The 15,690-nt window shown below is 50.0% G+C and overlaps 1 protein-coding gene across 1 annotated transcript in view; it reads left to right on the forward strand.

The window, feature by feature from the left end:
* AIFM1 (apoptosis inducing factor mitochondria associated 1) overlaps positions 1 to 14,339 on the forward strand; it is a 16,724-nt gene extending 2,385 nt beyond the window's left edge. Inside the window, exons 3-19 of the mRNA XM_031063441.1 lie at positions 689 to 702; positions 1,499 to 1,626; positions 3,320 to 3,413; positions 4,000 to 4,023; positions 4,462 to 4,574; positions 4,666 to 4,796; positions 5,360 to 5,450; positions 6,170 to 6,254; positions 6,987 to 7,063; positions 7,438 to 7,546; positions 8,165 to 8,272; positions 9,087 to 9,175; positions 9,256 to 9,396; positions 10,037 to 10,179; positions 12,198 to 12,322; positions 12,839 to 13,035; positions 14,126 to 14,339. Of these exons, the coding sequence (XP_030919301.1) occupies positions 689 to 702; positions 1,499 to 1,626; positions 3,320 to 3,413; positions 4,000 to 4,023; positions 4,462 to 4,574; positions 4,666 to 4,796; positions 5,360 to 5,450; positions 6,170 to 6,254; positions 6,987 to 7,063; positions 7,438 to 7,546; positions 8,165 to 8,272; positions 9,087 to 9,175; positions 9,256 to 9,396; positions 10,037 to 10,179; positions 12,198 to 12,322; positions 12,839 to 13,035; positions 14,126 to 14,197 (1,741 nt within the window). The 3' untranslated portion in view covers positions 14,198 to 14,339. The remainder of the gene's footprint in view (positions 1 to 688; positions 703 to 1,498; positions 1,627 to 3,319; positions 3,414 to 3,999; positions 4,024 to 4,461; positions 4,575 to 4,665; positions 4,797 to 5,359; positions 5,451 to 6,169; positions 6,255 to 6,986; positions 7,064 to 7,437; positions 7,547 to 8,164; positions 8,273 to 9,086; positions 9,176 to 9,255; positions 9,397 to 10,036; positions 10,180 to 12,197; positions 12,323 to 12,838; positions 13,036 to 14,125) is intronic.
* The last annotated feature ends 1,351 nt before the right edge of the window (positions 14,340 to 15,690 follow it).

A 15,690-nucleotide genomic window follows, 5' to 3' on the forward strand; every position in this document is an offset into this window, starting at 1 on the left:
GTGCTCCTCGTCCGGCTTGCGCGGCGGGAGATGCCTGCACCTGCATCTGCTCATTTTCACCGGGGATGCCCTTTTTGCCAGCAAAACCCCGTTCCTTGCTGGAGGTTTATCCCGGTGGAATGAGCTGTGTGAGCAGAGGGAGTTTGGTGCCGGTGTCACCATCCCTGCTGCCCACCCTGGCCTGGCTCCTGCTTTTGCTGGAGCCAGGCGCATCCTCGGGCAAAAGAGGCCTGGAGAAGGTGTTGGAACCACTAAGACACATCTCTGTGATCGGCCAGCCCAGAGAGGCTGGAGGCTCCAGCTGCAGGCAGCTGCCTAGAGATGCTCCTGCTATCAGTTCAGTTACCCCTTGATCTTACAGATAATCTGGTCTCCACAGCTGCCCAGAGCACACTGTCGTGGCTCAGGATAATGCCCTGCAGTCGCTCAGATGTGGGGCTGGGTTTTCCAAACAAGGAATTTGTTTGGGTTCAGAACTGACTTAGTCTCTAAATTTCCAGACTTACCTTTGTATTGACGGTGTTTTTGTGTTGTTTTTCCAATAAATTGTGTTCCTTAGGCACGTTGTTGCAGCGCTGGAATGTGCCCCCAGACCTGCAGCTGAGCAGACAAGTGGCTAGCACAGGCGTGCCTGGGCAAAAGGGCAGTAATTCGGTTTTTGTCCTTATTGTGGGCTTGTCCACCTTAGGAGCAGGTGCCTATGTAAGTAGAAAGGTGGCTCCTGGGAAGAAGCTGCAGTCCATCTCTCCTGTCGAGCATTTGCTGTATTCCAGCTCTCTTAACTCAGCTTTTGATTTCTGTAGCTTTATCTCTGTTTCCCCCTTCAGAAAACTTCAAGGGAGAGCTAAATGGAAAGTAACTTCTTATGATTACTTGGATTTTAACTGTAATTTCAGTTACCTTTTAAGTTTTTTACCTTAAAGGCACTCTTGGGTTTTTTTGTTATGACCAGACACAGCTCTGTCTGTTGTCTTGTATGAGACAAACAACTCCTTGCCAAATCTCAGTTCAGAACATTTGTTTAACTTGTGTAAGTTTACCAAATCAACTCCCAGCTGGGGGGGTATTTATGTTCTACTTAAAAAGAATAAAGATTTGCAGCCTCACTGAAAGAGTAAATGACACTCCCAGAGAGCTGAAGAGTTTCAGCATTGCCTGGGAGTGGATGGATCCCAAGTTTACACCACACAAATCTTTGTTTCCAAGCTCTTTCTCTAGGAGGATCATATTCACTAAAAGTTCCAAATTCCATTTTTCTCCAACGGAAGCTCCTGGAAAGTGGAAAAAAAATTCAAAACAGTGCATGGAAGAAAAATATTCTTCTATTTCCTTTAAATATAATTCTTTCCTGTGCCCTGCTGCCCATTTTTTTTTTGGCAGACAAGGTAGCTGAAATTACAAAGTGCACTCTGCTTTTCCCAAGACCTGTTTAATCAAGAATCCTTCCTAATACTCAGTTCTTTCCCTCTTCTCTTCCATTTCCTGTCTTCCCCTGCAGTTTTGCAATGCCATCAGCTAAGATGCCCTTCTAGATCCCTGACGTCTTCAGGTGTTCCTGGCAAAGCTGGCAGCAACCTCTTGTTATACTTAATAGTGGGAGGAACAGTCACTGGGACAGGAGTTTATGTAAGATGCTTCACTAAAGGTGTTTGTGGGGTGGGAGGGTGGAGGGTGGGCACCTGTCTGTACCTCCCACCCTGTAGCCCTTCACTTCCAGCCCTCTTTGTGCTCCCTGCTCTCAGGTACTTCATTTCCAAGGGACATTGCCAAAGAATTTAAGGTTACAAATTGAATATTCTCAGATGGTGCAGTTCTTAGTGGAGAAAACTGCCTTAGAATTAACCTTTCCACATTAAGGAAATCTAAACTCAAACTGGCTGTCTTTGTTTGTGACTGTCTAAGGGCACAAATTATTAATTAGTGCACTTCTCATTATATCAGTAATGTTGGCATGCAGAAAAGGAAATAATACCTAAATATAAGTGTGCTAAAGGGAATGAAAGGAAACTTGTCCAACTTGGTGATTTCCTCATGGAGGAGCACTGAAACATCACCCCATGTCCTGGCAAAGTATAGTTCTGCTTCTAACTAGAAAGAACTTGACATTGTCCCATTGGAAATATTTATCCTCAAGGGCTGATCTGATGTTCTGCCTGTGCATAACAGTGTTTTTTTCCTAAAGGATCGGATTTAATTTGCCGTATGCTGCCCTTTGGACTCGCTTAAAACCTTCCTGATTCTGCTTGTAAAAGCAGAGGTGGTTTGTAAACCTTGACTTTTCTGTCTTTGAGCAAAAGGCTTTAAAATACCTTTATCTTAATTCTTCTAAACACTGTCAAGTTCTTGTTTTCTAGTATTTCCAGCATTTCTCCAGTTCCCTGGACAGCCTTTGTTCTGTGCTCTTTTTTGTGCCTGGCATTAAATTCCTCCGTTCTTGTTTAAAAGAATTTGCTATAAAACACCAACTTATGAGGATTGGCAAATAAAATTTGATGTCATGCACATGATGGAGATTATTATGTGCAAAGGTTTTGCCCCAAAGAAAGGTTTGCTTCCCTTTATTTTTTTTACCCTTGGGGAAAAATACTGGACTCTGACCTGCTCCCAGCACTCCCAGTGTCTTCAGCTCCTGTTCAGGAGAACCCAATTTTTCTTGTAAGTTAACGTGATATAAGAGATGTTCCCTCCTTGTCTGTACCAGTAAATTGTACATGCAGGCTCTGCTTATGCTGTATCCTGAGTTTCACAGTCAAATACGCAGGTCAGGATTCAGCTGGAAGAGATTCCACATCCAAGGGCCAGTGCCTGGAACAGCCCCGCTCCCGTGGCTCAAGGCCCTGCTAATGTCAGGGCTGTCCTGCCACCACCATGCCTAGAGAAAGCCAGTCAGGTTGTTGGCTCTGCCCAGCTGCTCTGGGCTTTGGAAGGTGGGAGATGCTTTTTCTTTGGATTTGTCTTCCCTTTCTGCAGTCTCGTGTTGTGTCATGGCCCAGCTTGCATGTCATCTTGGGGTGGTTTGGCTGCATTTCCTTCACTGGAGCTGGTTCCTCTTAGAACAGGTGTGCAGCCAAACACCTGCAGGAAGGTTCATGGCTTCTGGGAAGCAGCCAGACATCCAGGGCTCACCACACCTGGTGGAGCAGGTCATTTTCTGAGGCCATTCTCAATGGGCACCTTGTCCAGGGAGGTGTATTTTGCCTCACATGTTGTCACTGGCTTTTCCAGCATGTGGGGTGGACAAAAGCCTGTCAGGGCAGCAGCAGGATGGTGCCTTGGTGTTGTAAGGTGTACTAGGTCAATGTCTCCTGTGTGTCTGCAGGCATACAAAACAATACAGGAGAGCAAAGAGCGATACGCCAGCCGGCTCGCGACGATAGCCAGGCAATCCCAAGACCAGGAGTCCTCTGCCTCAGGTGGGTACCCTGCCAGGTCAGGGCTGGGCTCTGTTCTTCATGAGCTTGAGCCCTCCAAAACAAACAGAACAGAGCCTCTCTGGAATCACAGACGTGTCTTTGTTGGATTGCACCTCTCAGTGTGTGCCATTGTTTCAAATTCCCATTCAAGGCCAGGTTGGACAGAGCTTGGAAGCAGCCTGGTCTAGTGGAAGGTGTCCCTGCCCATGGCAGGGAGGTGGAACTGGATGAGCTTTAATGTCTCTCCCAGCCCAACCCATTCTGGGATTCTGTTGTTCTATGACTTCCCAGCACAGAAGACAGTGCTGGCTCCATGACCCAGAAGAGGCTATTTTACAGACCATCCTGAGGATGAAGTAGGATGTCTCCTGGGGCTGATTTCTGTCATTTACTCCTTCTGTGGTAAAAAGAGAAAAAAGTGTGCCCTGCTTCTGGCTTTTACCTTTGCATAGTCTGGCAAGGAAGGGCCTCCTTCCCTGGCTGGTGGAGAGCCTGTGCATCCTGGAGTGAGCCCTGAACTGCAGCTCTCAAACTACAGCCTGTGCTTCGCTGACGTAAGCCATGTCTTTCTTCCCTTTCGGTGCAGGTGCTGCTCCTCAGGGCACAGCAGGTGAGTTCTGGTGCCAATACTTAACTGCCTGCTTTGTCCCTGCCCACGGATTAACCGCATGTTTCTCAGCAACAGGACTTGCCTGTGGGAGGAGGTTCTTTCTGCACGCAACTCAAAAGTTGTCTCCTTGAACAAAATTACCAAAAAACGTGCCTTGGCCTTTTGGGGAACTTCCCTTTCTTATAAACTACTCACTGGTTGGCCAGTGCAGACTTTTGGGCTCGCTTAGAAAAACCAGTTTGTTAAATCTGACTGATTCCTGCAGGGAGCAGCTTTGGGGGAAGCAGCAGCAGGGTTCTTGGGACGGGTACTGGTGCAGAAGGAGGACAATTTCCAAAGGAAGTCTGGATGTGGAAGGCCTCTGATGACATACTCTGTGCCCTGGGGCTGGGCCGTGTGCCTGTATTTGCAGTAAGTTGTCCCATCTGTCACCTGCAGCTCCGGTCACTCCTCCCAAGGTCCCATCCCACGTCCCTTTCCTGCTCATTGGCGGAGGAACTGCTGCTTTCGCTGCTGCCAGATCCATCCGGGCCCGCGACCCCGGCGCGCGGGTAAGCGCTGTCCTGCTCCATCCTGTCCTGCTCTGTGTGCTCCCGTTTGCCTGCTCTCGCTCCAGCTGATGTGTTTCCTGGCCAATTAAAGGTGCTGATTGTGTCTGAAGATCCCGCCCTGCCCTACATGCGTCCACCCCTTTCCAAAGAACTGTGGTTTTCCGATGATCCCAAAGTGACAGAGACGTTGCGATTCAAGCAGTGGAATGGCAAGGAGAGGAGGTACATGGCACTGCAGGTGACAGGGCACAGGAAGTGGTTAGTGACAAGGTGACAACGACCAAACTGTTCTTGGGAGAGAACCACCAGCCAGTGGAGCACTGAGCGTAGGGAAGGGGGTGTTGGTGCTAGCAGGGGTTCAGGAATTCTGCTTCCCACCAGAGCTCGCTCAGTACTCGATGCCTCTTGAACTTTGCTGTGATTCCCCTTAGATATGTCCCTCTGTGGGCAGGAGTCCTGGGAAGTAAGTTAAAGGTGAAGCTCCACACGTTAGAACAGAGGTCCAGGGACACAGGATCACACTTGATTTTTGTGATTTCCGTGATTAAGCCTTACTTGGTGGTTGGACTTTATGATCTTTTCCAACCTGACCAATTCTATGATTCCACGATCCAAACCCTAGAACTTCAACAGTGTGAAGACCCTAATACTTAAAAATAGATAAATAATTGTGGAGCTTGTTAGAGAAGCACAGAGCTGTCTTTATCTCGTCGGAGTTGCTGAACAGCTGGATATCTGGTATCCCAGAGCAAGGGGAACCTGTTTGATAATGGAACTTTTCTCAGTATCTATTTCCAGCCGCCATCTTTCTATGTGCCTGTCGAGGACCTGCCTTCTGTGGAAAATGGTGGGGTGGCAGTTCTGCCTGGCAAGAAGGTGGGTACAGCACTGGCTGTTGTTCCCACAGCTCTTCTTGAACAGAACCTGCACTCTAAGCTGGTACTGAACCACTGGAGTTGGAGGAGGAGTTGGCTGGGAAGGGGAATTTGGATAAGTTTGGGAAAAATGTGATTGAGCAGAGATTATGCTAATCTGAATTGAAGTTTGAAAGTGGGAGAAGCCAAGAGGAATAGCAGTGAGCTGAGGGAAGATGATGAAGAAGAGAGAAGGATACGTTTGGAGTCTGGGCATGGGACAAAAATATGTAGACCTTAGAGACAGGGTGTGACAAGTGGGAACTGGGCTGTGTGGGCTGGAAGGTGAGGTGAGGAGAGCACAGAGATAAAGGTAGTGGGTGATAAGGTGAGCAGGAGCACTGTGCTGAAGCAGCAGGAAGGTGGAGAAATATATGGTGAACCTTCTAAAATATTTATATCCTTGGTTGTTTGTATGTTGCTATGATAAATGTCAGTGATTCCTCTTCTGCTGAGATGTGCTGTGTCTGAGCCCATTTCACACTCAGACCTTGGGAAGATCAACCTGAGTTATGGTGACTCCCAAAGAAGTTGTCTCAATTCCCACTTCCAGTCCTCTCACTTCCCCACTCCTACCCCTACCCTAAACCTAAAGGTAGGAGAATGTTAATTGCAAGTTTGTAACTCTGCTCAGTAGTTCATGAAGTTAAGAGTTCGAGCTCAGCTTGGTTCATCTTGCAGGTTGTGCACATGGATGTCAGAGGGAACACAGTGAAGCTTAATGATGGGACCCAGATATCCTACGACAAATGTCTCATTGCCACTGGTAAGTGCTGTGGTTTTTTCTCTTGTTCCTGGTCCTGTGCCAGGCTTTTTATTTCAGTGACATTTAGCTAGACATAAATTCTCTAGAGTACCTCCCCTGTGGAGTCAAGCTGGGAGAGCTGGGGGAGTCCTGCCTCAGAAAGAGAAGGCTTTTGGGAGATCATTGAGCCTTCCAATGCTTAAAGGGGCTCCAAGAGAGCTGGAGAGGGGATTTGGACAAGGAGCTGGAGTGACAGGACAATGGGGAATGCCAGAGGGCAGGATTAGGTGGGATACTGGGAAGGAATTCTTCCTGGGCACAGGTTGCCCAGAAAAAATGTGGCTGCCCCTGGGAAGTGTCCAAGGCCAGGCTGGATGGGGCTTGGAGCAACCTGGGATAGTGGAAGGTGTCCCTGCCCATGGCAGGGGGTGGAACAGGATCAGCTTTAAGGTTCCTTCCAACCCAAACCATTCCATGATGCATTGGTTCTATTTGAGAAGAAGTCTCTGCAGTGTCAAACATGATGTGGAGCAGTCACACGAAGGACAGTTGTGCAGACAGCCATGCTGCGTTTTTCACCTGCCTTGCATCATCAGATTTTCTGGGACATTCAGGCAGCAACAGGGATACTGGGATATTCCCATACTGGAACAGTTTGGGAAGCACAACTGAGATCCAAGACAGCTTTGCACTGTCTGGATATCCAGTGCCATGGCTGTGGTGTCACTAGTCTCCTCTCCTTGTTGTGCACAGGGGGATCCCCAAGGAACCTGCCTGCCATCGAAAGAGCAGGAAAAGATGTGCAGAAAAGGCTGACCCTGTTCCGAAAGGTAACCTCCAGGTGCTGCCAGCCCCAGTGAGGCTGAATAAATCAGAGCCATTTACCACTCTTCAGTTTTTAAACTCTTCTGCTTTGGGTTGGGATGGTCCTGCCTTGGCTCAGATGCTTCCCTCAGATGATGCCCAGGAATCAATTGCCTGCTTATTCTTTTTCCCAGGCAGGAAACCAGGGTAGAGTCTACTCAACCTGCTTGTCTCAGCCTGAGAGCTGTAACAGTATGTGGGATTATGGGGTTTAGGTGTTTTTTTAAATTTTCCCTCCTGTGTGACTTTGCTGCACCTTCCAAAGTGAATAAAAGCCATTGAATATGACCAATGTTGCCATTGCTGTTAGGATTGGAAATGGGGGTAAATGTTCTTTCAGATCGAGGACTTCCAAAGGCTGGAGAAGATTTCCAGAGAAGTCAAATCCATCACAATTATTGGTGGTGGTTTCCTTGGCAGTGAGCTGGCCTGCGCTCTGGGAAGGAGAGGTGAGCGTGTCCCCAGCTTTGACAGGCACTGAGTGGCAGCAGCCTCACATTAGAAACTTCTTTTCAGTCCCAGCTGCTCAGTTTTTGCACAGACTCTGTGTTTGCTTAAAGGAAACAACACACGAGTGTCTTGTTGCCTGTGTGGCCAAGGTTTTCCCAGTCTCGCCCTCTGACCACAGAGGTGAGAGCTCTGCAGGCCAGTGCGAGCTACAGAGTCATTCCACCCTCTCAAAAGTTACATTTGTTCTCTGTGCTCAATGCCACCCTCAAACTATGATTTTGGGGTTGGAACTGGATGATCTTTAAGGTCCCTTTCAACCCAAAGCAGTCCATAATTCTGTGATTTCAAAGAGGTGGTGAGCAGCTGGATTCTGTCAGTGTGTGCGTAGGACCTTTATGGTAATTTTTAAAACTTTTTGCCAAAATACCAATATTTTCCCTAAAAGTCTGTTATCTAGACTTTGCAGGTATATGTGAAACAGTAGTCAGTCACTTTGTGACTCCTTGGGAGTCAGAACTCCCAGATTTGGAAACTTCTGTCAAGCTCCTTGTATAAAGTGTGTGTGTTCCAACATCTGCTGCTGCTCTTCATCTTGCTGCTCCATGCTTCCCTTCCAGCACGAACCCGAGGCCTGGAGGTGATCCAGCTGTTTCCAGAGAACGGCAACATGGGCAAAGTCCTGCCTGAATACCTGAGTAACTGGACCACGGAGAAAGTCAGAAGAGGTGAAGCTGCTGAGCGGGTTTGGGCTGGTGGCTGCCAGGCAGCTGCTCCTGGGGACATTCAGCTCCTTTCTTTCCCTGGAGCCTTGGGAGGTCTGGGCCCTGCAAAGTGGCCTGGGTGCAGCACAGGGGAAGTTGCAGTTCAGGCAGCTTGGGCAGCACAAAGCTGCCATGAAACCTGGGCTTCTTGACAGTTCCTCTGGGGAAGCTGAGTAAGCAGGCTTGCTGATATCAGTGCAGCTTTCCTTCCCTGTGGCTGTTTCCCTGGAATGATCTCTGTGTCCATGCACACACTTGGGTCAGGCCAGATTCAGTAGTGTTTAGCTGATAAAGTCAGTAAGATCCAAAACACCTTTTTCCATTTGCGGCATTAAGTGCAAAATAATCCTGTGCATTGGGAAGTGGAGAGGGAGGGAGGAGGAATGTCACTGAGGTGTGGATTGCAGGGCCTGATAACCCACAGGTCTGAGTTACTTTCTTTTTTGGAAGCTGCATTGTTGGACCTCTGGCTCTGGCTGTGGCACAGCAATAGGTAATTGAGTGTCCTTAGTTCCTGAACACTTGTTTTAGGGAATTCTTTTGGATATGGCCTTGTCATCACATGAGATGTACTTTGGATTGTCTTCTAAGCAGCTTTCAGACTTTTTATCTGGGTTTCTCCTGGTCCTTCCCCCAGAGCTGCACTAGCACATGCAGCAGAGCTCGAGTGGGCTCTGTCTTGGTTCCTCACCTGGCATCTGTCTGCACCAACCACCTGCTGCAGGTGGGATCTGCCCAGCCCTGAGCAGGCAGTGAGGTGTCCTGTGCTCGTTTCCAGAGGGCGTCAATGTCCTGCCTAATGCCGTGGTCAAATCCGTCTCTGTCTCCGGCAACCGGCTGCTGATTAAACTGAAGGACGGCCGGAAGGTAAATGGGAAAGCAGGGAGAGGGTCACGTTTGGAGGAGCACACAAGAAATTAACATCCTAATTATGCATTCCCAAACAGGTGGAGACAGATCACATCGTGGCTGCAGTGGGGCTGGAGCCCAATGTGGAGCTGGCCAAGTCAGCAGGGCTGGAGGTGGACTCTGACTTTGGGGGGTTCCGGGTGAACGCAGAGCTGCAGGCACGCTCCAACATCTGGGTGGTGAGTTGTGGGCACAGCCTCCCACAGCTGGGCGGTGAGTGTGGGCACAGCTTCCCACAACATCTGGGTGCTGAGTGTGGGCACAGCCTCCCACAACATCTGCGTGCTGAGTGTGGGCACAGCCTCCCACAACATCTGGGTGCTGAGTGTGGGCACAGCTTCCCAGTGCTGCTGCTGCTGTAGTGGGACACACAGTGACAGGAGGAGGTGAAGGGGGTGAACAGGAGCGAGTAAGGAGAGCAGTTGTAGCGCAGGCCCAGAGCCTGGTCAGGCGCTGCAGCCACCTCGTTGCCGTGGTAACCACAGCAAGTTTGGAATATTTATGCTGTGTAAGAGGAGTTGGGGTAACCTAAAGATAGCCTGGATCACTTGCTTGCATAAGAGTCCCTTGGTGGGCGTTGATACTTTGATTCCTCTGGAAAACGTACCTCATGCTGTATTATTTTTCCAAAGATCGGGGAAAAATGCTGAGAAACTGGGAGTTGTGTAGTCCAGGGAGTGGGATGAGGTAGTGGTGGTGTTTGGGGTTTGTCAGAAAAACTCAGTTCCTTGTTCCATTTGTTCTGTTCCTGATGTTTTTTGTTCGGGCACTGGTGGAAGCTTTGCCTGTCACGGTGCTCACGGCATGGTTCTCTCCAAGGCAGGGGATGCTGCCTGCTTTTATGACATCAAACTGGGCCGCAGGCGTGTGGAGCACCATGATCATGCCGTGGTGAGCGGGAGATTGGCTGGAGAAAACATGACAGGAGCTGCAAAGCCCTACTGGCACCAGTCCATGTTCTGGTAACAGTCCTTTCCTCTTTAGGGGTTCCTTGTGTGGCCATGTTGCAGGAGTTTGGACAAGATACACCTTGAGAAGTGTCTGTTTCCCACGGGGAGTGAAACCACCTCAGCAAACACCTGGCACAGCTTCATGTTCCTAAAGCTCAGGGTGGGGGAGGTGTTTGAGCATTTGCTGCTCTGCCCTCATCTCCCTCAAGAGCTTTCCCTTCCTGCAGATGCGAGTTTCTCCCAGAACGAGTCCCATTCCGCAGAGCAAGGAGCAATACAGAGCAGCCCTTTCCTCAGAGCAGACCGATTTACAGGTTGAATTTAGCAGCAACTTTTCTGTGATGATTATCTGAAGTTCCCCAGCCCAATCTGTGGGTCTGAGTGTTGCACTTTGCTGAACTGATGTTTTAGTGGCAAAGCATTGCTGCATCCAGGTGTACCTGAAAAGTTGTTTTCCAGAGAGAGGTATCAGGAAAATGGGCAACTTGGCTATATTTTCCTGAAGTTCTTTTTAAAACAAAATGAATGAGAACAGAAAAATGAAACAAAAAAAAGCCCCCCAAAAATTAAAATCCAAAAGGCTGTTAGTTCAGACCAATGAAAAATCCCAAATCCTGTTTATTGACAGGATTTCAAATATGGGTAAAAGAGTTTTAGTTTTTTTCAGAGAAATCCCCATAGAAAAAGTTATTTATGACTTGCTGTCACTTACCTGAACTCTTGGTCTGTCCTGCCTGGATTCAGGGCCCAGAGCATTTCTCACTTCACTTCTAACAAGAAACGTAGAGCCACAGAATCCTTGAGGTTGGGAAAAACTTCAGAGGTCATCAGGTGCAGCTAAGGACAGAGAAAGCCATTTCCCAGGGGTGCTTTCTCCTGGGATGCTCTCAGCCATGACCAGATGCAGGTGAAGGAGGGCTGTGAGTTGCAGCCCTGTGTTTGTTGGCAGGTGTCACACTATGCCAGCCCTCGAAGAGTGACACTTCCATCCCCCGTGCTGAAAAGCTGGGAAATGACAGGAATTCCTCATGCATTTTGTCAGCGTGCTCAGGATCCTGATCCTCTTGGAGAGAAGGTTGTGTGGAGACCTCACAGCGTCTTCCAGTGTCTGAAGGGGCTGCAAGGAAGCTGGAGAGGGACTGGAGTCCCTCCTCCATGACAAGGGGGAGAGGCTCTGAACTGACAGAGGGGAAATTTAGGTTCAATATACAGAAGAAATCCTTCCCTCTGAGGGTGGTGAGGCCCTGGCACAGGGTGCCCAGGGAAGCTGAGGCTGCCACTGGATCCCTGGAAGTGGACAGGCCTTGGAGCAGTCTGGGATAGTGGAAGGTGTCCCTGCCCATGGCAGAAGAGTGGAATGAAATGGGTTTTGAGGTCCCTTCTAACCCAAATCATTCCATGATCCCTCCTGAGCTCCAGATGATCACAGCTGCCACATTACTGGTGTTTCTTGCAGTCACCCCAGTCTGTGCTGGAGGATTCTGGCCAGGGAGGTCATGTTGTACATAGATTCATGGTTTGTGATGCACCTGTTTCCTCAGCATCCTGGGAAACACTTCAGACACTGCTGTTCACTGGTCCCAAACCACAGCTGCTTTATCTACTATCAGCACCCCAGTTCAGACCTGGGTGCCCTGTTCAAGAATGTGTTAAGGCAAGGTTTCTTCTCTTTAGTCTTTTCAAATGCTCTCAAAAATATTCACTGAATGACTGTCCATGCTGCCAAGCCTGGTGTGGATAACAGCGCTGCCAGAAGCTGGGAAGCCTCCAGCTGCCTCCCAGGGAGCAGGCCTGAAGGATTTCAAAGTTTTGGCCAGTGAGCTCGTTTTTCTCATGGCTGTGGGCTTGTCATGTCTTGACTCCTTGTTCCACCTGTGTGTGCAGAGGAGACTCCGTGTCTCAGTCAGTGTGTCAGTGTCCAGCATTGCCCATAGCATGCTGGGGTAAGGAGTGGAGCAGGGATGGATAGAACTGCCTTGGATTTGTCTCTGCTACTGCTACAAATTACTTAATTCCCATTTCATTCCTAGGAGTGATCTGGGCCCCAACGTGGGGTACGAAGCCATTGGCCTCGTGGACAGCAGTTTGCCCACAGTGGGAGTGTTTGCCAAGGCGACAGCGAAGGACACGCCAAAAAGCGCAACAGAACAGTCAGGTAGGGACTGGGGAGCTCCTGCACGTGCTGGTGTGGGGACCACGGAGTCACCCTGACCTCTGAGAGCACGAGGAAACAGCAATCTGCTGTCTCATTTCTTCACCAAGCTTTAAAGGCTGGCTCTTGTATTAAAATGTGATTAAAGCATTCCTCCAAGAAGGTATCATGGAACATGTCTACTGCCAGGCAGATTTTCTCAGGGAAGTCTGATTTCCTTCTTGGCAATAAAATGATCAGTTTGGGACAACAGAGACTCTGGATCCAAGCATGTTTATTTTGTATCTACTGCCTGGAGGAAGCAGACTGCTCTCCTTTGCATTTGGGGGTAGAAGTTGGGGATTCTTGGTGTTATGCTCCATGTTGGGATAGTTTCATCTTTGTGTTAATGAAACTTAACTTTTGGGGAACACAACTCAAAGGGAAACACCTCAGGCTCCTGCAGAACATGCTTTTGAGTCTGCTCCCATCATCACATGTCCTGCACTGGGTGCGTGACTCCTCCTATTTCTGCCTTAGGGACTGGAATTCGATCTGAGAGTGAAACAGAAGCGGAAGCCTCAGAAGTTCAGATCTCTCAAAGCTCTTCACCAATGCCTCAAGTCCCAAAGCAAGGAGAAGATTACGGCAAAGGTGTCATTTTCTACCTCAGGGATAAGGTCGTGGTGGGAATTGTGTTGTGGAACATCTTCAACAGGATGCCCATTGCTCGGAAGGTCAGTGCAGGGAGGATGACGGACAGGGGGGTTTGTTAGAGCAGGGCTTTTCTTGTGGAAAAATCAATGTGTCAATGCAAAGTGAGGATAAATAAAGGCAGAAGCTCTGTCTGGTGCAACATCCCATGGGAACACTGTTCTGGGTGAATTAGGGGAACTGTCCCTGTGGTTTTTTTGGATGTTTGCAAAGTTTTTACACAACTAACTCGAATCGGGTGTGTGCTCCAAGCCTTGCCTTGGCATGGCTGAAATTCCAGGTTTGTAGTACAGGCTGGAGTCACAGTGATGGCACAAGAGTGAAGTGTCCCATTTTTGTGCTGCTTTGTCTCATGTCCAAGTATCTGAAAAAGTCTCAAATGTCACCATCCCAGAAACAGCCACCATGGCAGGGCTGGAGCAGCCCTGAGCAGGGGCTTGGTGTGTCCCCACCCCTGTGGCCTGGCCCAGACCTCTCAGCTCAGCTAAGCCAGACCCAGGTCAGGTTTTAACACCTCTGAAGAATTTTGGTTGAACCGTGGGAGTGATCCCACACTGCCCTCGGGTGATCTGTCCCAAGACAAACTATTCATGGTGGAAGTCTTTGTTGATATCTAAAATGAAGATGCAATTGAAACATGTTGCTTCTGCCATCCCCTTGGGACATCCTGCCTTCCTTCTTTCCTGCCTTCTTCCTTTCCTTCCTCCCTCCCTCCCCTTCCTTCCCTCCCTCCCTCCCTTAGCAGTTCTAAATCCGTAGTCTCTTCATCTTGTCTAAAAGTTGCAGGTTCAAGCCAGGTATCCTGGCTCCAAGTCAGGGCCAGGCTTACCTTTGCAGAGCTGAATCTCTTTTTAAAACACTTGTTCTCCCTGGCTGTAAAGCAAAACCAGAAACAGGGACAGGAGGTTGGTTTTCCTGCTGTTCCTGTAGGCAGGTGATGGTACATTTAAGACTCCCATGTGAATTTGGGTGTAGAAAGTGCAGTTGTGTTGTGGCTGTCTCAGTCTGGTGCTTCAGAGAGGATCCAAGGAGTTCCTGGCTTTGTCTGTGACAGTCCTGCAGCACTGGCTCCCTACAGGATTTGCAGGATTTAATGTGTTCTCCTCCTTCCAGATCATCAAAGATGGGGAGGAGCATGAGGACCTCAATGAAGTAGCAAAGCTCTTCAACATCCACGAAGATTGAACTCCACAGCAGGAACACCTGGAGGGAATGGGCTGCTGGCTGTGTGCATCCCTGCACCTTGGGCAGCTTCCTGGGAGCACTTGGGAATATTCCACTCACCCAAGCCCAGTGTTTGCACCAATAAAGTCAGATTGTTCTAGTCGCCTGCTCCTTCCTGCACCACTGCCTGGCTGGTGAGGAAAGGGGAACGTGCTGCCCCACTGGGGTCAGTTTTCCCTTGTGTGAGCCTTGGAGAAGCCTGCAGAACTCCCTCTTTCCTTGCAGGAATTCCCACTGGGAAGCAAGCAGGCCTGCAGGCTCTCTGCCTGTATTCCAGACTGTCGAAACAGACTCAACTTGGGAAAATCAGTTACCAATTAAAATCAGAGCAGGATGATGAGAAGTAAAACAAATCTTAAAACCACTTTCCCTCCCTCCCTTTCCTTGCTGAGCTCTCCATCCTCCCTCCCATTGTCACAAGGAGAACAGGGAATGAGGGCCATGGTCCGTTCATCACATGTTGTTTCTGTCCCTGCTCAGGGAGAGGGGTTGTAGTCCTTCCCCTGCTCCAGTGTGGGATCCCTCCCACAGGAGCCAGTGCTCCATGAAGTTCTCCAGTGTGAGTCCTTCCTATGGGCTGCAGTTAAATCTTTTATCCCCGAGGTGTCACCACCATCTCTGCTGGGCTCAGCCTTGACCAGCATCAGTGGGTGCATCCTGGGGCCGATGGTGTTGGCTCTGTCAGACATGGGGGAAGTTGTGGCAGTTTCTCACAGAAGCCGCCCCAGTAGCTCCCTTGCTGCCAAAACCTGGCCATGCAAACCCAACACACCTGACAACTGCATTGGGTGATGCGGGGCCTCATGGTGCCCTTGGGCCATTGTGACACAGCAGGGCCACATCCTCCCCATGGGGTGTTTAAGGAGCCTCTCTGGGGTACCAACTCAAGCAGAACACCTTGCTGAGGAAGTAGCAGCTTCCCAGGACACCTGTGGAAAAGGAGCCATGGAGGAGCAGAACCCCAATCCCCAGAGCCCCAAGGAGAGGCCCCAGCTGAGAGATGGAGGGAAAGGCCAACAGGAGGATGGCACCAGGTGTATCAGCACCCTGCCCAGGAAGCTGCCTCCATCCCACACCTCTTCCTCCTCCCGCCCACAGCTGCAGCAGCCTCGGGGCACCCAAGGCCGGTCCCTAACCCGGCTGACATCGCCCCACAGCTCCCAGGGCCGGTCCCTAACCCGGCTGACATCGCCCCACAGCTCCCAGGGCCGGTCCCTAACCCGGCTGACATCGCCCCACAGCTCCCAGGGCCGGTCCCTAACCCGGCTGACATCGCCCCACAGCTCCCAGGGCCGGTCCCTAACCCGGCTGACATCGCCCTGCAGCTCTCAGGGCTGGTCCCTAACCCGGTTGACATCGCCCCGCAGCTCTCTGGGCCGGTCCCGGCCCCGGCTGACATCGCCCTGCAGCTCGCAGGGCAGCCAGGCCTGGTCTGTGGCCCGGCCGGCACTGCC

This window comes from Geospiza fortis, unplaced genomic scaffold (assembly GCF_000277835.1).
Source record: "Geospiza fortis unplaced genomic scaffold, GeoFor_1.0 scaffold412, whole genome shotgun sequence".
In the NCBI taxonomy this organism is placed as follows: Eukaryota; Metazoa; Chordata; class Aves; order Passeriformes; family Thraupidae; genus Geospiza; species Geospiza fortis.